Source organism: Cherax quadricarinatus, chromosome 24, assembly GCF_038502225.1.
Source record: "Cherax quadricarinatus isolate ZL_2023a chromosome 24, ASM3850222v1, whole genome shotgun sequence".
Classification (NCBI taxonomy): domain Eukaryota; kingdom Metazoa; phylum Arthropoda; class Malacostraca; order Decapoda; family Parastacidae; genus Cherax; species Cherax quadricarinatus.
In genome coordinates, this window is record NC_091315.1 from 13,845,977 (window position 1) to 13,872,311 (window position 26,335).

The 26,335-nt window shown below is 40.8% G+C and overlaps 1 protein-coding gene across 5 annotated transcripts in view; it reads left to right on the forward strand.

The window, feature by feature from the left end:
- LOC128690723 (E3 ubiquitin-protein ligase rnf8-like) overlaps positions 1-26,335 on the forward strand; it is a 290,771-nt gene that overhangs the window by 157,691 nt on the left and 106,745 nt on the right. For all 5 annotated transcript variants that reach the window (XM_070088192.1, XM_070088193.1, XM_070088195.1 and 2 more), the window contains exons 11-12: positions 10,045-10,249; positions 10,971-11,067. In XM_070088192.1, the coding sequence (XP_069944293.1) occupies positions 10,045-10,249; positions 10,971-11,067 (302 nt within the window). The remainder of the gene's footprint in view (positions 1-10,044; positions 10,250-10,970; positions 11,068-26,335) is intronic.

Genomic DNA, 26,335 nt, shown 5'->3' on the forward strand with positions numbered 1-26,335 from the left:
CCACTACCTACTTCATGGCCTAGAAAAGTGATAGTGGCCTGGCCAAAGGAAGATTTAGATAAATTAACTGTTAAATGGGAACTCTTAAAGGTCTCAAAAAGAGCCTTAAGTCTAAGTTGGTGTTGATTCCAAGTATCAGACACCACAACAATATCATCTAGGTATGCTGCCGTACCTTCAAGTCCTTTAATAGCCTGATGGATAAGTTTCTGGAATGAAGAGGGGGAATTTTTCATTCCGAAGGGGGTAACTGTGTATTGATAATGACCTCCTGGAATTACGAAGGCAGAGATTTCCTTCGCCTTATCCGTCAAAGGTACCTGATAGTAGCCTTTAAGGAGATCTAACTTGGACACAAAAGTAGCCTTACCTACAAAGTCAATTACGTCATCCAGACGAGGAAGAGGGTAAGCATCTGTAATTGTGACCTCGTTCACCTTACGGTAGTCTGTACACATACGAAACCCTCCATCAGCCTTCTTCACAAGGATGCACGGTGAAGCCCATGGACTAGATGACTCCTCCACTAAACCATGCTTTAACAAAAATTCTACTTCCTGCTGAAGTAGCCTTTGCTTTTCAGGATTAGCTCTGTAGGGGGAGAGTTTAATTGGTTTAGAGTTTCCCACATCTACATCATGATAAGCTAACGTACATTTTTTCGGCACATCCAAAAAAATATTAGGATATGACTGTAGAAGCTCCGTTAAATTTGTTGCTTGCGTTTCAGATAATCCCTCCATTAAAGGGCTAGGATCCTTGAGGAAGACAGAATTTGAAAGTTTAATATTAATTTCAGAGATAGAGTGCAAAGAGTCAGAGTCGTCCTCAGAGGTAGAGGACAGAGTCATTACTGGGACTTTATCTGGTGTATGAAAAGACTTTAATTGATTAATGTGGTAAGTTTTAGTTTTTGAGGTCTTATCAATGGGAGCTACCACATAATTTACATCAGATAATCTACTTACAATCTGCATAGGTCCCGTAAATCTAGCTTTCAAGGTGTAGCCAGGTATAGGTTCCTGCACCAACACCTTGTCTCCTGGATGGAAGGAGCGGAATTGTGAACTTCTGTCATACCTCTGTTTCATCTTACTTTGAGCTGTCTTTAGGTTAGCCTTGGCTAACTGATGTGCCACCTGCAACCTTGAAGACGGGTTGTAGAGTGTTGAGCTAACGTCTTCTCCCATCCATCCTTCTTTGAGCACCCGAAGAGGACCTCGTACATTGTGCCCAAAGATCAGCTCAAATGGACCATACCCTGTAGACTCTTGCACCGTCTCTCATACTGAGAACAGCAACAAAGGTAGTGATTCATCCCAGTCTGTAGGAAAGTGCATGCAAAAAGTTCTCATCATTGTTTTTAATGTCTGATGGAATCTTTCCAAGGCACCTTGGGACTGAGGATGATAGGCAGTGGATAAGTTGTGGATTATCCCTAACCTAGTTAATACTTCCCTAAATGCTTTGGCAGTGAAGTTAGTACCTTGATCACTTTGAATAGTTTTAGGAATGCCAAAACAAGAAATGAATTTGGTTAAAGCTTTGAGAATAGCTTTAGTATTAATACTACGCATGGAAAGTGTTGAATGATGATGAAAGTATTTTCTTTTTGGGGATTTTCTTTCTTTTTTGGGTCACCCTGCCTCGGTGGGAGACGGCCGACTTGTTGAAAAAAAAAAAAAAAAAAAATGGGAATTGCTTCAGGGTATCTGGTTACTTTATCCATAATCGTAAATAAATATTGATTTCCCGACTTTGACCTAGGTAGTGGACCTACACAATCTATAATTAAATCTGCAAAAGGTTCTCCATCAGCAGGTATAGGTTGGAGAGGTGCAGGTTTAATGGAATGTCCAGGTTTTCCTACTTGCTGACATTCTCGGCAACACCTAATATGATTCTTCACATCTTTCTTTAATTTTGGCCAATAAAATTCTTTTGTGATTCTATACAAGGTTTTTGTAATTCCTAAGTGACCTCCTAATGAAGTATTATGAGCTATATTTAATATTTGAGGTCTAAACTTGGTTGGAACCACTAACCTGTCATACAATTGCCGGCCCTCTATCTCCTTACCAGTCTCAGTGCAGATCAAATAATTGTTTTTAACTTCATACTTGACCGGATGACCCAAAGAGGATTTACCCATGGCTGCCTCAAAAGCGAATTTTAAAGAAGGGTCCTTTCGTTGTTCCTCCTGGAAGGACAGTCCCTCGGGCATGGAAACAGAGACATCTGGCAATCCTGCAACCTGGGAATAGGAAGGCTTGATCGGGGTCTGTTCACTTGATTTACGAGGCTCCGGCCGGTGTGCCTCATAAAACAACGTGGCTATTCCGAGATCGGAGTCATCCAAGGATATGTCAACATTCCCTCCAGACAACCCTTGGGATGTTGCCCGAGTTATGGCCAACACCGGAGAAGAATTAATCATTATAGGTTCAGGACACGAACTAACAGTAGTAATGTTATTACCCAGTAATAACATGGCATCTTTCATGGGAAATCCTTTTGAGACACCTACAGTCAAGTACCCAGTGTAATATTTGCACTGTACATAAATTTTATGCAAAGGAACAGAATATATAGCTCCTCCAAATGCTTCCAATAAAACAGAGGAATTCAAGGAAGTATTCTCTGAAAGGGGTAATATTCCTTCTCTTACAAGTGAGCAATATGCTCCAGTATCTCTGAAGGTCTTTACTTTAATTGTTTCTGAGTTTTCCTGAAGGGAAATAAGACTCTTGCAATAATAAGGGGCCATACCTTTTTCTACTTCTCTAGGGGACATGTTACTAGGGATATTAGAGATTTTCCCAATGGGTTGGGGTTTATGGGGGCAGTTGGGATGGATGTGACCTACTTTGTTGCAGAGGAAGCCGATGACAGGCTTGCCCTTTACTCCCTGCTGACGTTGCAAATGGTGTCGTTCTGACTGGTGTCTCTCTGGATATTGTTGTCGAGATGCACCATGAGTAGTTTGCCTCTCCGCAGGGGGACCATATGTTGAGAAGCGTGGCTCACCAGGTGACTTAGTTGGCTGATGTAGACGTTCTCCCTCCGGCTGGCACTTCATTCTCCAAGGTTGACGATCTCTGCTCATGCCAGGCTGTTGAAAAGAGAGACGGGACCGCTCAGACAACGAGCGGTTAGTTTCGAAGGTATCAGCCAACCTGGCTGCCTCCAATGCAGTGGTTAAGTCACGATCCTGCAGAAAGACTCGAACCTCTGGTCCCACAGACTCCAGCAGGTTATCAGTCAGAATAAGCTGTACCAGCTCCTCAAAGGTAGAGACACCACTTGCTTTATACCAGCTGGTAAAAGCTTTGGTTTGCTGTCTCACAAAGTCCACTAGGGATTGACCAAGCTGCTGCCTGCTTAATTTAAAAATCTTTCTATATTTGGCTGGGATACATGTACAGTGGACCCCCGCATAGCGACTTTAATCCGTGCAAGAGGGCTGATTGTTATGCGAAATGTTCGGTATGCGAATGAATTTTCCCCATAAGAAATAATGGAAATCAAATTAATCCGTGCAAGACACCCAAAAGTATGAAAAAAAATTTTTTTACCACATGAAATATACATTTTCCTACACACAAAGAGAAGGATACATGCACAATAGTAGAGTAGTACATGCACAATATATATTGTGCATGTACTACTCTACTAAATGAAGAATAAATGACACCTTTATTGAAGATGCAGCAATGACTGATGAGACACTGTGTCCTGGGAGTGCCTTTTCCTCCTGAGTACTGTAGGTCCTGTTTGGCATTTTCTTCCAGAACAGGCCTTATCACACTGTGTATGCCACTACGATTCTTAAATCTCTCAAACCAACCTTTGCTGGCTTTAAATTCACCAATATGAGCACTAGTTCCAGGCATTTTTCCCTGTTCACCTGGGTGTTAGTCGACTGGTGTGGGTTGCATCCTGGGAGACAAGATTAAGGACCTCAATGGAAATAAGTTAGACAGTCTTCGATGACACTGACTTTTTTGGGTTATCCTGGGTGGCAAATCCTCTGGGGTTAATTGTTTCTTGGTATTCTCAATAAGCCACACCAACAACGGTGCTACAGCAGCAGCAGCAGCTGACGGTGGTACAGCAGCAACAGACGATGCTACAGCAGCAACAGACTATGCTACAGCAGTAGCAGACGATGCTACAGCAGCAACTGACGATGCTACAGCAGCAGCAGACGATGCTACAGCAGCAGCAGACGATGCTACAGCAGCAGCAGATGGTACTACAGCAGCAGCAGACGATGCTACAGCAGCAGCAGACGATGCTACAGCAGCAACAGACGATGCTACAGCAGCAGCAGACGATGCTACAGCAGCAGCAGACGATGCTACAGCAGCAGCAGACGATGCTACAGCAGCAGCAGACGGTACTACAGCAGCAGCAGCAGCTGACGGTGGTACAACAGCAGCAGCAGCTGACAGTGCAGCAGCAGCTGATGGTCGTACAACAGCAGCAGCTGACAGTGCAGCAGCAGCTGACAGTGCAGCAGCAGCTGACGGTGGTACAACAGCAGCAGCAGCTGTACCACCAATAGTAGCGATGGTTGATTGGGGTTTATTATACAACCTGGACAGCTCGGAGACACGCACTCCACTTTCATACTTATCAATGATCTTTTTCTTCATCTCTATAGTAATTCTCACCCTTATTGCTGTAGGGTTGGCGCTAGAAGCTTTCTTGGGGCCCATGGTCACTTATCTTCCAGAAAAAATCACCAAAAACACTGTAATAATACGAAATGTTCCGATTGTATGCTTGGATGTTACCGCGGAGGCTGGCTGGTAAACAGTGCCACCAGCGGACCATGTGAGCGTGGCTCAGGCCGCACATTGGACGCGTCTCGGACGAAGAGCGGTGAGCAAGTTTTTGGGCGGTATGCGAGGCAAAATTTTTGCGAAAAAAGCGAGCGGTATGCGGATTGTACGGTATGCGATGCGTGCGGTATGCGGGGGTCCACTGTATATGCTCCCAACACTGTGGTCTTCACTACTTGATAATCAGAAAATTCAGCGTCATTTAATACTGACGTAAATTCCTGTGCCTTACCCAATAATGCTGTATGAACCAACAATGCCCAATGCTGTTCCGGCCACCTCAAGGCTTGAGCCTGATTTTCGAAGCTTTCGAAAAATTGTTCTGGTTCGGCCTCATTGAAGCGGGGAACAATATGTACTGCTTTTTGTAAACTAAAATCATTTACAGAATGCGAAAACTGCCTCCTTTTTCTTTCACTATCAAATTCTTCCCTTGCGAATGCTCTCTGTTCCCTAGTTTGCTCAAGATTGATTTTTGCCAGCTCAAGTGCCAACGACGCTGATTCACCTTGAGACAACCCAGCTGCACTATACTTACCATTTTGCTCCGTAGGTGTATCATCTTCCTCCTGCGAGAACATAGTAGTTTTTGCCCTAGCTCCCATAGAAGGAGGAGTCTGATGTGCCATCTCTTCTTCTATAAGTTTGTCAGCAATCAGTGAACGCAGTTGCGCAGCTGTAAGAGTGCGTTTGTATTTAATGCCAATGGAACGAGCAATTTGCCAACAACGCTGTAGGGACAATTTAGGTAGGTTATGCAAAGTATGTGCCGACACCAGACGTCTGACTCGTCTAGGTGGCATAAGTTATTCGCTATGCACAGTACGATTGCAGAATACCCCAACGTAACACGTTAATTTGCAGAACACGCTTAGCTATGCACAGTATGATTGCAGAATACGCATACAAGCAAAGCCGACTGCAAAATTCTCCACACCGAACAGGCTAGTAACAACTGACACGCAAAATTTGTAAAGCAATGCCAGACAGCTACACTGTTCTACAAGATTGACCATAGCGAAGCGAGCACACCGAACAAGCTAGTAGCGAGCTGTTGAACGATCACACAATAGCAAGGCTGACCATAACAGTAACTGACACTCAAAATTTGTAAAGCAATGCCAGACAGCAAGCTGCACAATTTTCCTGCTACGAGCTTCACCCTAAGCTTAACCGTTTCTCTAAGTCCAGCTCCAGCTCTCGGACAGGCTACCCATATTACAACCCAGGATTCCAAATGGCCTGTTATCCCGGGTGTAATGGGAGCAAAATAAACACAGCAGAAAAAGTTGAGACTTATATTATCCTTCACCAATTTAGAACAGCAATATGTACACTATGTACAGGGATAAGTATAGTGCACTCCATGGTAAGCAAGGCAGAAATAGAAGCCACAAGATAGCAGACCGTGCTTCAACCAGCTCTAGAATGGGAATGACAAGGGCAGACAGGAGAGCGGTACCCACATAACCTCTGCGATTGCCAAAAACCATCTTCTTATTGGCTAGAACCTGGTCACTAGTTGAACGACGGGGCCCCATCATCAACTCTTAGCAACCTGGTTCGCTGGTTGGGGGAGATAGCCTGTAAATGAGGGTGTGTACATGCGCCGAATAAAGGTTACGTACTCTTTGCATGCCACACTGATGATACTGTGCTTATGGGATATTCTAAAGAAAAATTGCAAAGGTTAGTGGATGAGTTTGGGAGTGTGTGTAAAGGTAGAAAGTTGAAAGTGAACATAGAAAAGAGTAAGGTGATGAGGGTATCAAATGATTTAGATAAAGAAAAATTGGATATCAAATTGGGGAGGAGTATGGAAGAAGTGAATGTTTTCAGATACTTGGGAGTTGACGTATCGGTGGATGGATTTATGAAGGATGAGGTTAATCATAGAATTGATGAGGGAAAAAAGGTGAGTGGTGCATTGAGGTATATGTGGAGACAAAAAATGTTATCTAGGTAGTTGGTTGGTAGACAGCAACCGCCCAGGGAGGTACTACCGTCCTGCCAAGTGAGTGTAAAACGTAAGCCTGTAATTGTTTTACACGATGGTAGGATTGCTGGTGTTTTTTCTGTCTCATAAACATGCAAGGTTTCAGGTACGTCTTGCTACTTCTGCTTACACTTAGGTCACACTACACATACATGTACAAGCATATGTATACACACCCCTCTGGGTTTTCTTCTATTTTCTTACTAGCTCTTGTTCTTGTTTATTTCCTCTTATCTCCATGGGGAAGTGGAACAGAATTCTTCCTCCGTAAGCTATGCGTGTTGTAAGAGGCGACTAAAATGCCAGGGGCAAGGTGCTAGTAATCCCTTCTCCTGTATATATTACTAAATGTGATAGGAGAAACTTTTGTTTTTCCTTTTGGGCCACCCCGCCTTGGTGGGATACGGCTGGTGTGTTGAAAGAAAGAAAGAAAAAATGTTATCTATGGAGACAAAGAAGGGAATGTATGAAAGTATAGTAGTACCAACACTTTTATATGGGTGTGAAGCTTGGGTTGTGAATGCAGCAGTGAGGAGGCAATTGGAGGCAGTGGAGATGTCCTCTCTAAGGGCAATGTGTGGTGTAAATATTATGCAGAAAATTCGGAGTGTGGAAATTAGGAGGTGTAGAGTTAATAAAAGTATTAGCCAGAGGGCTGAAGAGGGGTTGTTGAGGTGGTTTGGTCATTTAGAGAGAATGGATCAAAGTAGAATGACATGGAGAGCATATAAATCTGTAGGGGAAGGAAGGCGGGGTAGGGGTTGTCCTCGAAAAGGTTGGAGGGAGGGGATAAAGGAGGTGTTGTGGGCGAGGGGTTTGGACTTCCAGAAAGCGTGCGTTAGCGTGTTAGATAGGAGTGAATGGAGACAAATGGTATTTGGGACCTGACGATCTGTTGGAGTGTGAGCAGGGTAATAGTAAGTGAAGGGATTCAGGGAAACTGGTTATTTTATATAACTGGACTTGAGTCCTGGAAATGGGAAGTGCAATGCCTTTATTGACGTTTCGCCCACACAGTGGGCTTTTTCAAGTCACATACAGATCTGTTTGTGGCTTGAAAAAGCCCACTGTGTTGGCGAAACTTTGTCAATAAAGGATCACATCATACTGCATATGTGTTTATATTTCCATTGTGTCGGTATTTTATACGATTTCTTTCCATGATATGGGATGTTAGCACTATCAGTCTGTAGTTCTTTGCTATTGCTTTACTGTCCCCTTTGTGGAATGGGGCTATGCCTGCAGTTTTTAGCAGCTGTGGGATGACTCTTGTGTCCATGCTCCCTCTCCATAGAATGTTAGAAGCACATTATAGTGGCTTCTTGCAGTTTTTGATGAACATGGAATTCCATGAGTCTGGGCCTGGGGCAGAGTGCATGGGCATGTCATTTATCGCTTCTTGGAAGTCATTTGGTGTTAGGATATCATCATATAGGTTTGCATCTCCAAATTCTGAGTCTTGCTTATAAAAAATTCACTTAGGTCTTTGGTGTAAACAATATGTGGAGAATTCATCGCTTGGAGATAAGGAGATGTGGAGTTACTGAAAGTTGTGCTGACAACTCTAGATTCTGATACACTGTTGTAATGAGAGTAGCACAGTACAGCCTCTCCTCACTTAACAAGAGAGTTCTGTTCCTAAGACCACATTGGTAAACGAATTCATTGGTAAGTGAGGAGCATGCTAAAATGGTAGTGGGTTTGTGTTAACCATCTTTGATATTGTCATGCAGCATTTATAACATTTCTGGTATATTTTTAAATGTTTATACAGTAGTGTACTGTATATTGTAATAAACAGAACAGAGGAAATCAGCTCTAATATACATTATTTAGGTATGCATACTAGTGAGAGAGCCTGTCGTAAGTTCGAGTCATCTGTAAACTAGTACGTTGCTAAGTGAGAAGAGGCTGTATTACATAGACGCATGAATCCTGTATTATGAATTCCACAGCATTTGATACAAGAAGTTTTTAGTAAAATACAGTTTATTATGGTGGTCCAGAGGGTTGAGGAGGGGTTGTTGAGGTGATTTTGAACACTTAGAGAGGATGGAGCAAAATAGGATAACTTAGCGGGTGTATAAATCTGTAAGTGGAGGGTTGGGGGGGTTGCCTTAGAAAAGGTTGCAGAGAGGGGATAAAGGAGGTTTTGTGTGTGAGGGGCTTGTGTGAGCATGTTAGATAGAAATGAGTGAGATAGGAGTGGAGACAAATAGTTTTTGGGACTTGGTGAGCTGCTGGAGTGTGAGCTAGGTAACATTTTGGGAAGGGATTCAGGGAAACCAGTTAGCTGGACTTGAATCCTGGAGGTGGGAAGTACAGTTCCTGTACTTTGAGGATATTTGCAGTTTGAAGGGGCATCTCGACTGTAGTACTGGCATGTCTCTGGCAAGATAGTGATAAAGCAAATGATGGTGAAAGTGTTTCTTCTATTTCGGGTCACCCTACCTTGGTGGGAGACTACTTGTGTGTTAATATCATCTGTTGAATATGGTAAAGTTAGTAAGAGTTTTATAAAGTGTAGCAGAAATAAGAATATTATTTTAAAGTTAATCATATAAGGAAAAAAAGATGCCAAAGATTAATTTTTTATTTATCTTTGTTCATTGCACTTATAACATGAAGGGATAATAATCTTCCTGAGGGATGGTTTGAAATAGGCATTTCATTTTTTATTTTTTCCAACAAACTGGCCATATCTCACTGAGGCAGGGTGGCCCAAAAAGAAAAATGAAAGTTTCTCTTTTAAAATTTAGTAATTTATACAGGAGAAGGGGTTACTAGCCCCCTTGCTCCAAGCATTTTAGTCACCTCTTACAACATGCATAGCTTATGGAGGAAGAATTCTGTTCCACCTCCCCATGGAGATTAGAGGAAATAAAGAACAAGAACTATTAAGAAAATAGAAGAAAACTCAGATGGGTATATATATACAGTATATATGCATGTACATGTATGTGTAGTGTGACCTAAGTGTAAGTAGAAGTAGCAAGATATACCTGGTATCCCACATGTTTATGAGAAAGAAGACACTAGCAGTCCTACCATCATGTAAAATAATTACAGGTTTCGGTTTCACATTCACTTGGCAGGACAATAGTACCTCCCTGGGTGGTTACCATCTACCAACCTACTACTTAGGTATAATTGTTATTATTATTGTATTTTTGCTATTTTTATAAACAAATCAAATTTCAGGCCATAATGTTGAACTGCAGCCACACATTCTGTCAGCACTGCATTGACCAGTGGAAAAAAAACAAAAAAGACTGCCCAAACTGCCGTACTCGCATTACATCTGAGACACGATCTCTTGTGGTGGATAATTTTATTGACAAGATTGTGCCAACTTTATCTGAAGACTTGAAGAAGAAGAGAGCAGAGATTGTAGCAGAGAGAAAAGGTATTGTGCAAATAATATTGACATGCCAAGAAGGATTGGAAGAATGGTGTGAGGGCTTGATATGGTAGGGGCTTAAATATGTTGGATCAGAGTGAAGAATGGATTTTGGGGGTTGGGGGCTTAACATTAATTAAAGATTTTAGAGGAATTGGTTAGTGGACTTAAATACTGGAAGTGTGCACTACATTGCTTGCACTCTATTGGATTAATGGGGATGTAGCAGTTTGGAGAGTCATTTCCATTTTGATGTGCATGCACTTCTGGAAGATAATTAGGGAATAATTATAAGTGAATGTGTTTCCTTTTCTGGGTCATCCTTCTGTTGTGGGAGATTAGTAGATTAAACAAAATACTGAGGAAATTTATTCTTTTAGGTAAGTCTTGGCTTTTGTTTTGACTTGAAGTTTCAAAATTTTCTTCTTTGATTTTTTAGTAAATGAATATAGAAGGGGTTACTAGTCCCTTGCTCCCAGTATTTTAGTAAATTTTGTTTGATACACATGACTTGTAGGGGAAGCTTATAGTGAGTGGTGGATATATTTATTGTAGGAAGTCTGAATAAATGAAGAATGGGTATAATTGAAAACTGCTGCATTAGTGAAATGCCATAAAGTGAAGTGCTGTAAAGCACTTGTAAATAGGTAAATTGTTAGTTTGATAATTATATTTTTACTGTTTTGTTTGTACAATATTGTATTTATGCTGTATATTCATATTGTAGCTGCTGTTGATGCAGCACAAGCCCAGGCAGCAGCAGCAGAAACAGGAAGAGGTAGAGGTCGGGGAAGAAGAAGAGGACGAGGAGGAAATCGAAATTTGTGAGTAAATCTTAAAATTCTCTGTATTGGAAGTAATATTTGTAGATGGCAGTCATTCCTATACTTGACACCTGGAATTCACAACTAATGTGCATTGTGTGGAGGAAACTTTAGAAAGCTGCTTCAGTCAGTCTTGGACCATAATCCATTGACAACTTGGATTATTGAAGGAACATTCAGTTTAGTTACTAAGTGTTGCTAAAAAATTTCCATAGTATATCAATATTGGGTTACCTTAAATATATTAATGTAAATTTCAGCTTGAAACTAACACAGATTTTACATCCAATCTCTAAAGAGATATTTATGAATGTACTTGCCCCCAGTGATTCTACAACTTACCATTCATGTTTTGTGTAAATTTCTCTCTGGAGCACTATGTAACAAAGGATTATTTTTTTTTTTATCAAACACAGTAGGCCTAACTTAAGATGTTATGTCATTCCTGAAAATTTTTCGTAAGATGGTTGCTCAGAACTTTGAACCTGTTTTCTCAGACACCCATGTTATCATCGGAGATGTGTTCCTGAACTATAATATTTCATATCTAATTTCACTTCGTGTGTTTTTTTTTTTTTTTTTTTTTTATACACATTGGCTCTTTCTCACCAAGGCAGGATGACCTTGAAAAAGATGAAAGACTTTCATCATCATCCACTCCATCACTGTCTTGCCAGAGGCATGTCCACATGACAGTTAAAATACTTTACTCAATTTCATTTAACCCTTTCACTGTCAATAACCCCAAACTGAAAGCCCTTTCTCTGTTACCATTTATTGGAAGGATTAAAAAAAATTATTTTAAAATAGTAGTCACACCAGAATTGAAAAAAATTGATATAATGTGTACAGAATTACACAGGTGCAAAGTTGGAGGGTTGGTGAGGACTTTATGCATGAGCAATTTTGCCCACTTTGAGGCCTATTTTAAGTTACTTTGTGACTAACTGACCCAATTCTTATGTATTTTGATAGTATTCCTTCCATAGTATCCATTGATTGTAAGACATTACCCATTCATCTAAAGCACCCAGTGGGAACCCTTCCTTAGAAAATATGCCCCAAATTAATTTCTCCCATTTTGTGGCCTATTTCATGCCAATTCCAGTCTAAAACTGACCAAAATCATCTCCCTTTCACTAGTATTCCTTCTGATCTTTCATTTGTCATCAAGAAATTCATTTCATACCATTCACCCCAAGCATGAAGAACTACTTGAGAGACAGTTAGAGGTTTAAGCACTGTTGCTTTTCACTTATAAATTGTTTAAATAATGTCTGCCTGTTAATTAAACAGCATATTATTTACTTTGAAAGCTGATGCTATTCTTGATCATTGGAAGTGATGTTTCTTGCTTATTTTAGGTTGATTTAACTAGAAGATGAAATAGAGGATGATGAAATTGAATGAGGAGAATTTGGGCATTTCTCAAGAGTTATGACAGGAGTTGATTTCATAGGGGTTTGAGCACCTTTGTGGGTTGATGCCACTGGGGAGTTTTGAAGAGTTTGAGCGCCTTTGGAGATAAATTATATAAAATACCGATATGATGGAAAAGTAGACAAATGCAGTATATTGCAATCTGTTTTCCCACACAGTGGGCTTTGTCAAGTCAGACTTTGTCAATAGAAGATTACATTATACTGCATTTGTCTACTTTTCCATTGCACATTTGGAAGTTAATGCCACTGGGGATTTCTAATGAGTTTGAGCACTTTCAGAAGCTGATGCCAGCAACACAACCTATGTTAATCAGTCTCCATTATACATTTGTATTGTCTTGGAAAATAATCTTGTATTAGTACCAATTTAGTAGTAGACTTGTAGGTGAGTGAAACATTCTACTAAATAGTCATTGATGCTAATGCCCTATGTGGGTTTGAAAATTAGTGAGAAGAGTTCAGTTTGAGAAAGGCCTGCCTAGCATGGGCCAGTAGGCCTATTGCAGTTGTCTTCTATTTTCACCCCTTTGAAAATACTACAACAGATTTGGGAATAAAACCTTAACCTGTAGTAAATATATAATAATATTCAGAACATTGTTATACAGTGACTAGTAAGTCCTGCATTATTTATTTTTATTGTTATTGTTATTTTACTGTTAAGATTATTTTTATATATATATATTTTTTTTTTATTTCTTAGTTTTGTTTGGTGGTGGTGAGATCCATTTGAATTTTGCTAAATGTTAAAGACAAAATTTCAGTTATCCTGAGACTCCCTCAATGTCAATGAATTTGGCTAAGTGGGATTCAGTTGTAGTGCATTAAACAAGGCCCCCAAGATAGAGATTGGAAGAGGGGGAAAATTTGAAGTGGGTAAGGGAGTCTGTTAAATTGTGGATGTTTTGATGCTAGACAGTGATTTTTTTTTTTTTACCACATCAACCATTTACAAGCATGTTAGCATGGCTTAAAAAAGGGAATTTAATTGTTTTGGTCAGAAACGTGTGTGGAAGTCACAGTTCAAATGACCCTTCAAACTGCAACTTTGCATTTAACCATAAGAGTGTGGGTACTATACAGTAGAACCCCACTTATCCACAGGTTGTTTCCACAGATTCAGTTTTCACGGTTTCAGTTATCCGTGGTTTACTGCAACCCGAAAATATTAAATAGAAAATTCTAGAAATAAATGATTCATAAGTTTCAAATTGTGCGCCATTCTGAGTACGATGGTGAAACCTTCCTGCCCTGTCATGCTCAGTACACGACTCGTCTCACTTTGTCCTCTGTACTCACACTGGCCCCACTTTACTTGCATTTTTCCATCGTCCCTTGAGGGCTGAGAGGTATCAGATTGTGCGCAGTGACAGGTAAAAAAAAAATATATACATAAAAAAATTCTAGAAATGAGTTAAGCTTTCATAAAAATACATCAGTCTAGCAACATTTTGATATAATTCTCATCTTCGTATGCTGTTTCAACAACAAATTATAGTCACTACAACATTTCTTGTGATGATGCCAGTTAGGATATCCCCTGTGCATGCAATGAATTTTCTGCATTTTTCTAATTTTTTATTATTATTTTGTATTTTGTCCCCTAATATATTAAAAACATCATTTGGCATCATTACAAAATGGGAGGAGCTATGGCAGACCAGGGAGAAGTCGGAGTGATGGTGAAGACACCATGATGGAAAGAAGCATTTTGCTCATGGTGCAATAAAATGTTGTATATTTATGCTATTATTAACCATTTTAGTTACTTATCTGTCACTTGTTCCAGAATTATATTAGACATATGATAAATAACATACAAATATAATACAGAGTCTCAAATGAATAAAAACTGACAATTTGATGAGTGGTTGGCAACTAACGCTACAAGAGTGTACCCATAAGATTATAATTTTACACTTTCTGGTCCACTAACACTATAGAAAACATGTGTACCACAAGGGTTACTGTAGAACACTTATTTCAAATGCCAAGACTCGTAAATAGCGCGATTTTCTCTATAAAAAAAAATTTGCTCCCAAGTAATATGCTTGGCTGCTTTTTCCTTAATATCTCAGGAGTAAGTTATTGACCTATTTATTGAAAGAGCTCCATTCTTAATGAACAAATTGGAAAGATTTTCACAAGCATTCGACAATGACTATTTTACAAACTAGTAAAGAATTTCATAACAGCCCTAATTTTTTGACATTTGTAGGGATAAAGAACGGCAGATATTGCACTAATTATCAAAAGTTTGCGAATTTATGGCGTGTTGAGGTTGGTGAAAAAATGATTACTAATCGACAAAAACAATGTTTACATTTTACAATTTATTGATGCTGAGATATAATTGTTTTTCTATTTTTTAATTGCTTTTAATATTTAACATATACAGTAGGGCCTCACTTATACGGCAGGTTAGGTTCCAGGCTACCTCCGGAAAATGGACATCACCGGAAAACAAAACGCCATTTTTTCTACTTATAAATGCATATAACCCTGCCTCGGTGGGATATGGCTGGTTTGTTGAAAAAAAAATGCATATAAATGCCAGATAACAAGTTTACACTAACATATATTAACCCTTTGACTGTCGAAGGGCCCAATCCTGAAGTGTCTCCTGGTGTCGCAAAATATTCGAAAAAAAAAAAAAATTATTTTTTCTTATGAAAATGTTAAGATTATTTTTCTGATTGTTTTAGTCCCCAAAAAAAATTTTTCCCATCAGTACTTACCGAGATATAGAGGCATGAAGTTTGCAGAAAATGAGCCGCGTATGGCAACAGCGGCGACTGCCGCTCACCCGGTAAACTTTAGTTTACTTGTATTTGAAGGTTGTTTTTTTCACTATTTTATTTTTTCACATAACTTATGTGGCCTGTGAGACCAAAGTAAGGTGCAATGTACATATATACACTCGTTGTATACAACACAATAAGCACACAAACATAATTATCAATATATTGTTTACAAAACTTGTTTACAAAAACAAACAATACAAAAAATTGTTTATTACTATTGCTCTATAATATATATACCAATATACAGTCACTGAACATATTCCTAGAAGTTCTGCAGCTTGTGGAACTCTTTGAAACATGGTGTCATACACAGTGGTGTTTTACACTCCTCAAACATAAAACATGGTGTCATACACAATGGTGTTTTACACTCTCACACACAAAATCAGTGTGTGTGCATTTTTGTTGAATTTTTTTTTTTATGTGCAAAGACAAAACACCTCGTCTGAGCAGCTTTCTTCAAAGTATTAGCAGGCAGTTGTGTTATGTAGTTATCCTAGGTAAATGGTCGTGTGTCATCATTCCTTCCTAATTTCCTTCATTCCTTTCCTACCTGGAGGGCATTCCACCTCTCTTCCTACATTCCTTCATCTGTCCTTCATTACTTTTTTCCTTCCTTTCATCTAGTCCTTCCTTCATTCCTGCCTTCCCTTCTTGCTTCTGGTTTCTATAATATATATACACATATATAGTCACTAGATACTTTCATAAAACTCCTATTATCACCCTTCAGCAAGCTTGTCTTGTGTGCGAGTGTGTGGCTTATAATTGTTTTGAGTCAGGAGTCGGCAGCTGTCAAAATGACATATTGTCTCATTAGTCACTCCCCCTACCGCCTGTCAAAACAATGGGGTTGGATGCTGCTTCCCCCTCCATTCTATCTAATTATATTTCTCCCTCATTCTATCTCTTTCAATCTGTCTCTCTTTCTCTCTCTCTTTCTCTCTCTCTGTCTATCTCTCTGTCTATCTCTGTCTCACAGGTACACATAAATACAACTATACATAGTGTAAATTACCTAGGATAACCCAAAAAATCCAGACAAAGTGCTATACTCTGCTTGAAGATGTGAGTAAACGTGATGATGACACAGTCTTGTGGCTCTCTCTGAGACAGAGCTAGACGGATAGACAGGGAGTTTGGCAGACAGACAAATAGACAGACAGACAAATGTTTGTTCATCGTCATCTCCTCCTCCTCCTCCTCCTCCTCCTCCTCCTCCTCCTCCTCCTCCTCCTCCTCCTCCTCCTCCTCCTCCTCCTCCTCCTTCTCCTCCTTCTCCTCCTCCTCCTCCTCCTCCTCCTCCTCCTCCTCCTCCTCCTCCTCCTCCTCCTCCTCCTCCTTCTCCTCCTCCTCCTCCTCCTCCTCCTCCTCCTCCTCCTCCTCCTCCTCCTCCTCCTCCTCCTCCTCCTCCTCCTCCTCCTCCTCCTCCTCCTCCTCCTCCTCCTCCTCCTCCTCCTCCTCCTCCTCCTCCTCCTCCTCCTCCTCCTCCTCCTCCTCCTCCTCCTCCTCCTCCTCCTCCTCCTCCTCCTCCTCCTCCTCCTCCTCCTCCTCCTCCTCCTCCTCCTCCTCCTCCTCCTCCTCCTCCTCCTCCTCCTCCTCCTCCTCCTCCTCCTCCTCCTCCTCCTCCTCCTCCTCCTCCTCCTCCTCCTCCTCCTCCTCCTCCTCCTCCTCCTCCTCCTCCTCCTCCTCCTCCTCCTCCTCCTCCTCCTCCTCCTCCTCCTCCTCCTCCTCCTCCTCCTCCTCCTCCTCCTCCTCCTCCTCCTCCTCCTCCTCCTCCTCCTCCTCCTCCTCCTCCTCCTCCTCCTCCTCCTCCTCCTCCTCCTCCTCCTCCTCCTCCTCCTCCTCCTCCTCCTCCTCCTCCTCCTCCTCCTCCTCCTCCTCCTCCTCCTCCTCCTCCTCCTCCTCCTCCTCCTCCTGGCTCTTGACAGATGGACAGCTGCCCCCCTCCCTCCACCCTGGTTTACGCTCATCAAAGGTCAGCTCTTATCAGATGTTATCTCCCCTTATCTTGTCACTGTCATGGGGTGAACTGTTTTCATGCCTCAAGGGAACATATTATTACATATTATTATTATTAGGTATTATTATTATTCTTCTTCTTCTTCTTCTTCTTCTTCCTCCTCCTTCCACCTTCCTCCTCCTCCCTCCTCCTCCTTCCTCCTCCTCCCTCCTTCTTCCTCCCTCCCTCCTTCCTCCTCCTCCCTCCCACCTCCTCCCTCCTTCTTCCTCCTCCCTCCTTCTTCCTCCTCCCTCCTTCCTCCTCCTCCCTCCTTCCTCCTCCTCCTTCCTTCCTCCTCCTCTTCTTCCTCCTCCTCTTCTTCCTCCTCCTCCTCTTCTTCTTCCTCCTCCTCCTCCTCCTCCTCCTCCACCTCCTCCATTGCTTTTGGTCTCAAACTCCTCGAAATCATGAAATTGATCTTCATTGACACTTCCATCTGTGTTAGAGCATCACTTGGGAAGAGAAGAGTCCCAGATTTGCAGGGAAGTCACATATTTCTTACCGCTAGACATGCTGAAAAAGGATGACTGAAATGGTATTCCCACAATGCACCACTGGCTCCCCGATTTTTTTTATATGGTGCACACTGACCATGGAGACCCATTCTCTCACATGTGGGCCTACCAGCTTTCTCCTGCTTGATTTGAAGCCGCTAGAATTTATGCGTATAGATACGTCAAACACAGTATCTCCTATGACGTACATACACGATCGCGACAGTCAAAAGGTTAACCCTTTGACTGTTGCGGCCGTATATATACGTCTTACGAGGTACTGTGTTTGACGTATATATACTCATAAATTCTAGTATAGAAAGGGGTTTAGTTATAGGTAATACATATTTTAAGAAAAAGAGGATAAATAAGTATACAAGATATGATGTAGGGCGAAATGACAGTAGTTTGTTGGATTATGCATTGGTAGATAAAAGACTGTTAAGTAGACTTCAGGATGTACATGTTTATAGAGGGGCCACAGATATATCTTATCAATTTCTAGTTGTAGCTACACTGAGAGTAAAAGGTAGATGGGATACAAGGAGAATAGAAGCATCAGGGAAGAGAGAGGTGAAGGTTTATAAACTAAATGAGGAGGCAGTTAGGGAAAGATATAAACAGCTATTGGAGGATAGATGGGCTAATGAGAGCATAGGCAATGGGGTCAAAGAGGTATGGGGTAGGTTTAAAAATGTAGTGTTAGAGTGTTCAGCAGAAGTTTGTGGTTACAGGAAAGTGGGTTCGGGAGGGAAGAGGAGCGATTGGTGGAATGATGATGTAAAGAGAGTAGTAAGGGAGAAAAAGTTAGCATATGAGAAGTTTTTACAAAGCAGAAGTGATGCAAGGAGGGAAGAGTATATGGAGAAAAAGAGAGAGGTTAAGAGAGTGGTGAAGCAATGTAAAAAGAGAGCAAATGAGAGAGTGGGTGAGATGTTATCAAAAAATTTTGTTGAAAATAAGAAAAAGTTTTGGAATGAGATTAACAAGTTAAGGAAGCCTAGAGAACAAATGGATTTGTCAGTTAAAAATAGGAGAGGATAGTTACTAAATGGGGAGTTAGAGATATTGGGAAGATGGAGGGAATATTTTGAGGAATTGTTAAATGTTGATGAAGATAGGGAAGCTGTGATTTCGTGTATAGGGCAAGGAGGAATAACATCTTGTAGGAGTGAGGAAGAGCCAGTTGTGAGTGTGGGGGAAGTTCGTGAGGCAGTAGGTAAAATGACAGGGGGTAAGGCAGCTGGGATTGATGGGATAAAGATAGAAATGTTAAAAGCAGGTGGGGATATAGTTTTGGAGTGGTTGGTGCAATTATTTAATAAATGTATGGAAGAGGGTAAGGTACCTAGGGATTGGCAGAGAGCATGCATAGTTCCTTTGTATAAAGGCAAAGGGGACAAAAGAGAGTGCAAAAATTATAGGGGGAGTTGTCACAGCTGCTCTTTGCTGATGACACTGTGCTCTTGGGAGATTCTGAAGAGAAGTTGCAGAGATTGGTGGATGAATTTGGTAGGGTGTGCAAAAGAAGAAAATTAAAGATGAATACAGGAAAGAGTAAGGTTATGAGGATAACAAAAAGATTAGGTGATGAAAGATTGGATATCATATTGGAGGGAGAGAGTATGGAGGAGGTGAACGTATTCAGATATTTGGGAGTGGACGTGTCAGCGGATGGGTCTATGAAAGATGAGGTGAATCATAGAATTGATGAGGGAAAAAGAGTGAGTGGTGCACTTAGGAGTCTGTGGAGACAAAGAACTTTGTCCTTGGAGGCAAAGAGGGGAATGTATGAGAGTATAGTTTTACCAACGCTCTTATATGGGTGTGAAGCGTGGGTGATGAATGTTGCAGCGAGGAGAAGGCTGGAGGCAGTGGAGATGTCATATCTGAGGGCAATGTGTGGTGTGAATATAATGCAGAGAATTCGTAGTTTGGAAGTTAGGAGGAGGTGCGGGATTACCAAAACTGTTGTCCAGAGGGCTGAGGAAGGGTTGTTGAGATGGTTCGGACATGTAGAGAGAATGGAGCGAAACAGAATGACTTCAAGAGTGTATCAGTCTGTAGTGGAAGGAAGGCGGGGTAGTGGTCGGCCTAGGAAAGGTTGGAGGGAGGAGGTAAAGGAGGTTTTGTGTGCGAGGGGCTTGGACTTCCAGTAGGCATGCGTGAGCGTGTTTGATAGGAGTGAATGGAGACAAATGGTTTTTAATACTTGACGTGCTGTTGGAGTGTGAGCAAAGTAACATTTATGAAGGGATTCAGGGAAACCGGCAGGCCGGACTTGAGTCCTGGAGATGGGAAGTACAGTGCCTGCACTCTGAAGGAGGGGTGTTAATGTTGCAGTTTAAAAACTGTAGTGTAAAGCACCCTTCTGGCAAGACAGTGATGGAGTGAATGATGGTGAAAGTTTTTCTTTTTCGGGCCACCCTGCCTTGGTGGGAATCGGCCAGTGTGATAATAAAAAAATAATAAATAGTCTGTTGAGTATACCTGGTAAAGTGTATGGTAGAGTTATTATTGAAAGAATTAAGAGTAAGAAGGAGAATAGGATAGCAGATGAACAAGGAGGCTTTAGAAAAGGTAGGGGGTGTGTGGACCAGGTGTTTACAGTGAAACATATAAGTGAACAGTATTTAGATAAGGCTAAAGAGGTCTTTATGGCATTTATGGATTTGGAAAAGGCATATGACAGGGTGGATAAGGTGGCAATGTGGCAGATGTTGCAGGTGTATGGTGTAGGAGGTAGGTTACTGAAAGCAGTGAAGATTTTTTACGAGGATAGTGAGGCTCAAGTTAGAGTACATAGGAAAGAGGGAAATTATTTCCCAGTAAAAGTAGGCCTTAGACAAGAATGTGTGATGTCACCGTGGTTGTTTAATATATTTATAGATGGGGTTTTAAGAGAAGTAAATGCGAGGGTCTTGACAAGAGGTGTGGAGTTAAAAGATAAAGAATCACACATAAAGTGGGAGTTGTCACAGTTGCTCTTTGGTGATGACACTGTGCTCTTGGGAGATTCTGAAGAGAAGTTGCAGAGATTGGTGGATGAATTTGGTAGGGTGTGCAAAAGAAGAAAATTAAAAGTGAATACAGGAAAGAGTAAGGTTATGAGGATAACAAAAATATTAGGTGATGAAAGATTGGATATCAGATTGGAGGGTGAGAGTATGGAGGAGGTGAATGTATTCAGATATTTGGGAGTGGACGTGTCAGCGGATGGGTCTATGAAAGATGAGGTGAATCATAGAATTGATGAGGGGAAAAGGGTGAGTGGTGCACTTAGGAGTCTGTGGAGACAAAGAACTTTGTCCTTGGAGGCAAAGAGGGGAATGTATGAGAGTATAGTTTTACCAACGCTCTTATATGGGTGTGAAGCATGGGTGATGAATGTTGCAGCGAGGAGAAGGCTGGAGGCAGTGGAGATGTCATATCTGAGGGCAATGTGTGGTGTGAATATAATGCAGAGAATTCGTAGTTTGGAAGTTAGGAGGAGGTGCGGGATTACCAAAACTGTTGTCCAGAGGGCTGAGGAAGGGTTGTTGAGATGGTTCGGACATGTAGAGAGAATGGAGCGAAACAGAATGACTTCAAGAGTGTATCAGTCTGTAGTGGAAGGAAGGCGGGGTAGTGGTCGGCCTAGGAAAGGTTGGAGGGAGGAGGTAAAGGAGGTTTTGTGTGCGAGGGGCTTGGACTTCCAGCAGGCGTACGTGAGCGTGTTTGATAGGAGTGAATGGAGACGAATGGTTTTTAATACTTGACGTGCTGTTGGAGTGTGAGCAAAGTAACATTTATGAAGGGGTTCAGGGAAACCGGCAGGCCGGACTTGAGTCCTGGAGATGGGAAGTACAGTGCCTGCACTCTGAAGGAGGGGTGTTAATGTTGCAGTTTAAAAACTGTAGTGTAAAGCACCCTTCTGGCAAGACAGTGATGCAGTGAATGATGGTGAAAGTTTTTCTTTTTCGGGCCACCCTGCCTTGGTGGGAATCGGCCAGTGTGGTAATAATAAAAATAAATTTTAGCGGCTTCAAATCAAGCAGGAGAAAGCTGGTAGGCCCACATGTGAGAGAATGGGTCTGTGTGGTCAGTGTGCACCATATAAAAAAAATCCTGGAGCACGCAGTTTTTTTTTTTAATTAAAATGCTGGCTTTGTGGTCTATTTTCGTATAGTATTTATGGTTGCATTCTCGTTTTCTTGGTCTCATTTGATAGAATGGAAAACATATTATAGAAATAGAGATGATTTTGATTGATTTTACTATAAAAAGAACCCAGAAATGGAGCTCAATGTAGGGTAAATGTTTGATTTTTGCCAATGTTCAAAAGTAAACAAATAATGCCATTGTCCAATAAGTGTCCAACTAGCCATTCTAATATGCAATTATGAATGGGTTGATGTTATTTATACAATTATTACAGTATTGCAGTAGTCTGCATAATAGTAAGTCTTCTATTTTTTGTTTAAAAAAAAAATTCAAAATAGAAAGCAAGAGTAATATAAGAGGGGCCTGGAGACATGACTGATGAGCAAAGAAAATGTTATTTTAGAGCCAGGTATGTCTGCATTGTTCATTCTGGACCTTATTTTGAAATTGTCATATTTTTTAGTTTTCGTGAAATTGGCCAAATTGCAAATTTCTGACCACATTATTAGGTAGTTAAAATTGGTAAATAAGCAGTTTCTTGTACTCAATCGATAGAAAAAATGGAGTGCTAAAGAAATAGCTATGAGTTTGGGCGACTGGAACAATGGAATTAGCCGAAAATAGGGCTCAAAGTGGGCGAAATCGCCGATTTGTAAACAGCGCCGAGGTTGCTAAATTCGCGAGAGCATAATTCCATCAGTTTTCCATCAAATTTCGTTTTTTTGGTGTCATTACAATCGGGAAATGATTCTCTATCGTTTCATAAGAAAAAATAATTTTTTTTTTTTTAAATTTTGCGACGCCAGGAGACACCTCAGGATTGGGTGTTGCGACAGTCAAAGGGTTAAGCTAGCGATAGAACTAGGCATTAAAAACAGTGAAAAGTAAAATACAGACAGTACACTCATTACTTGCCTTGAAATATTTGTAGTCTTAATGTAGGATGAGAGGCGAGTAGTATTTATTGTCAGAAGTCAGGTGTGGTAGGTATGGTAGCCAGCCAAGCCACTCCACCCACACATATTATTCTGCAATATTTAAAGTGCTCTGGAGCGATAAAATGCATATACAGTACACTCATTACTTAACTTAAAATATTTGTAGTCTTAACCCTTTCAGGGTCCAAGGCCCAAATCTGGAGTCACGCACCAGTGTCCAAGAATTTTCAAAAAAAAAATTTGTTATTTTTTCTTATGAAATCGTAGAGAATCTTTTTGTGAAGGTAATAAAACAAAAAGTACGAAATTTGGTGGAAAATTGACGAAATTATGCTCTCGCGAATTTTGATGTGTCAGCGATATTTACGAATCGGCGATTTTGCCGACTTTGACTCCCATTTTAGGCCAATTACATTATTCCAATCAACCAAATTCTTAGCTATTTCACTAGTATTACTTCTATTCTATCGATTGAGCACAAGAAATCGCCAAGTCAACTGTTTCAACTACAAAATAAAGTGATCGGAAATTGTTAATTTGGCCAATTTAACACAAAGTTCAAAATATTCCAATTTCAAAATAGGGTCCAGAATGAACAATGTAGGCATTCCTGGCACTAAACTAACATTTCCTCTGTTCATTAGTTATGTTTTGAGGCTTTACAAATAAATTCCATTTTGATTTTTTATTCACATAATGAATTTTTATTCACACCAAAAAATAGAAGATTTACTGTTATGCAATACTGTAATAATTGTATAAATATCATCACCATATTTGTGAATGTATATTAGACCCACCAGCTGACGTGTATTAGACGTGTGAGGTCGTTTGTTTACTCTTGAATATCGGCAAAAATTTAACATTTCTGCTACTTTGAGCTCAGTTTCAAGCCATTTCCAGTGCTAAAACCAATCAAAATCATCTCTATTTCTGTAATATGTCTTCCATTCTATCAAATGAGACCAAGAAATCGCAAATACAACTATAAAAAACATATGAAAAAACACTGCAAAGTTGCTGTTTTAATCGAAAAATCATGATTTCATTTTTTTTCTCTCATTATACACAGTGTGCTGCAGGATCTGTTTTATGTGGTGCACACATACCACATAGATGTATTCTCTCATATCTAGGCCCAAATGTACCACTCACAGTTTATCAGAGTGAGCTGAGCTCATGGCGTAGATCTACGGTTTGGACCCTGAACATAAAGCCGTAGATCTACGGGACGGACCCTGAAAGGGTTAATGGTCTTAATGTAGAGTGAAAGGTGAACAGCATTTATTTGTAGAAAGTCAGGTGTGGGAGGTATGGTAGCCCACCTGGCCACCTCGCCTACTACAACATTTAAAGTGCCCTAGAGCGATAAAATGCATGTACAGTACAGCCTTTCCTCACTTTAATGACGGAGTTCCGTTCCTAAGACCACATCGATTAACGAATTCGGCGCTAAGTGAGGAGCATACTATAATGGTAGTGGGTTTGTGTCAACTATCTTTGATATTGTTTTATGTCACCTTTGCACCATTTATAACATTTCTGGTATATTTTTAAATGTTTATACAGTAGTGTAGTGTATACACTCACCATCCGACTTATGATCTGCGCGACATACGACCATTTGACTTAAGACCGTTCATCTGGGAGCAGGGCTGCCAGACACACAGATGCAGCAGTATAATGTGATCTTTTATTGACAACTTTTCGCCCACACAAGTAGAGGTAATAGTAGTAGTTATACATGTGGAAAAGTCAGCTGGTACATGAGAAAGAAGAGTTACTCAATCTATGGCTTGGGTAGCATAAAAAATAGGTTGGGCAAATGTATATGGATGGATGGATTTGAGAAGGCATGCCCAATTTGGGCCAACAGGCCTGCTGCAGCATTCCTCCTTTCTTATGTTCTTTTGTAATAGAGTAGGGACACTGAAACATACTTTCTCAAATCCATCCATTTTCATTTGCCCAACCTATTTTTTATGCTACCCAAGCCATAGCTTTTGTAACCTTTAGGAAACACTCGTAAATAATCTGGAGATCGCTGAAGAGCTTGGCACAAGTGATCACAAATCCATCACTTTTAGCATTAACTGGGATATGAGAATAATGATAATAAAGTAAAAAATCACTGATTTTCGGTCTGCCGATTATAATGGACTTAACACTTTGACTGTAGCAGGCCCCTTTCTGAAACTGTCATTCTATGTCACAAAATATTAAAAAAAAAATTATTTTTTCTTATGAAAATGTTAAGATTATTTTTCTGCCATCAGTAATTACAGAGATATAGAGCTGTGAAGTTTGCACAAAATGAGCCAGGTATGGCAACAGCGGCGACTGCTGCTCGCCCGGTAAACTTTCGTTTACTTGTATTTGAAGTTGTTTTTTTTTTTTTCATTACAGTGGACCCCCGCATACCGTTGGCCTTACATAACATTAAATCCGCATACTGATACATTTTATCGCTAAGATTTTGCCTCGCATACCGCTAAAAAACCCGCTCAACGCTGTTCGTCCGAGACACGTCTAATGTGCGGCCTTAGCCAGCCTCACATGTTCCGCCGGTGGCATTGTTTACCAGCCAGCCTCCGCGGTAACATCTAAGCATATAATCGGAACATTTCGTATTATTACAGTGTTTTTGGTGATTTTATCTGCAAAATAAATGACCATGGGCCCCAAGAAAGCTTCTAGTGCCAACCCTACAGGAATAAGGGTGAGAATTACTATAGAGATGAAGAAAGAGATCATTGATAAGTATGAAAGTGGAGTGCGTGTCTCCGAGCTGGCCAGGTTGTATAATAAACCCCAGTCAACCATCGCTACTATTGTGGGCAACAAAAAGGAAATCAAGGAAGCTGTTCTTGCCAAAGGTTCAACTGTGTTTTCGAAACAGAGATCGCAAGTGATGGAAGATGTTGAGAGACTCTTATTGGTGTGGATAAATGAAAAACAGATAGCAGGAGATAGCATCTCTCAAGTGATCATAAGTGAAAAGGCTAGAAAGTTGCATGAGGATTTAATTAAAAAAATGCCTGCAACTAGTGATGATGTGAGTGAATTTAAGGCCAGCAAAGGTTGGTTTGAGAGATTTAAGAAGCGTAGTGGCATACATAGTTTGATAAGGCATGGTGAGGCTGCCAGTTCGGACCACAAAGCAGCTAAAAAATATGTGCAGGAATTCAAGGAGTACATAGACAGTGAAGGACTGAAACCTGAACAAGTGTTTAATTGTGATGAAACAGGCCTGTTTTGGAAGAAAATGCCAAGCAGGACCTACATTACTCAGGAGGAAAAGGCACTCCCAGGACATAAGCCTATGAAAGACAGGCTTACTCTGTTGATGTGTTCCAATGCTAGTGGTGATTGCAAAGTGAAGCCTTTATTAGTGTATCACTCAGAAACTCCCAGAGCATTCAGGCAAAAGAATATCCTCAAGGCT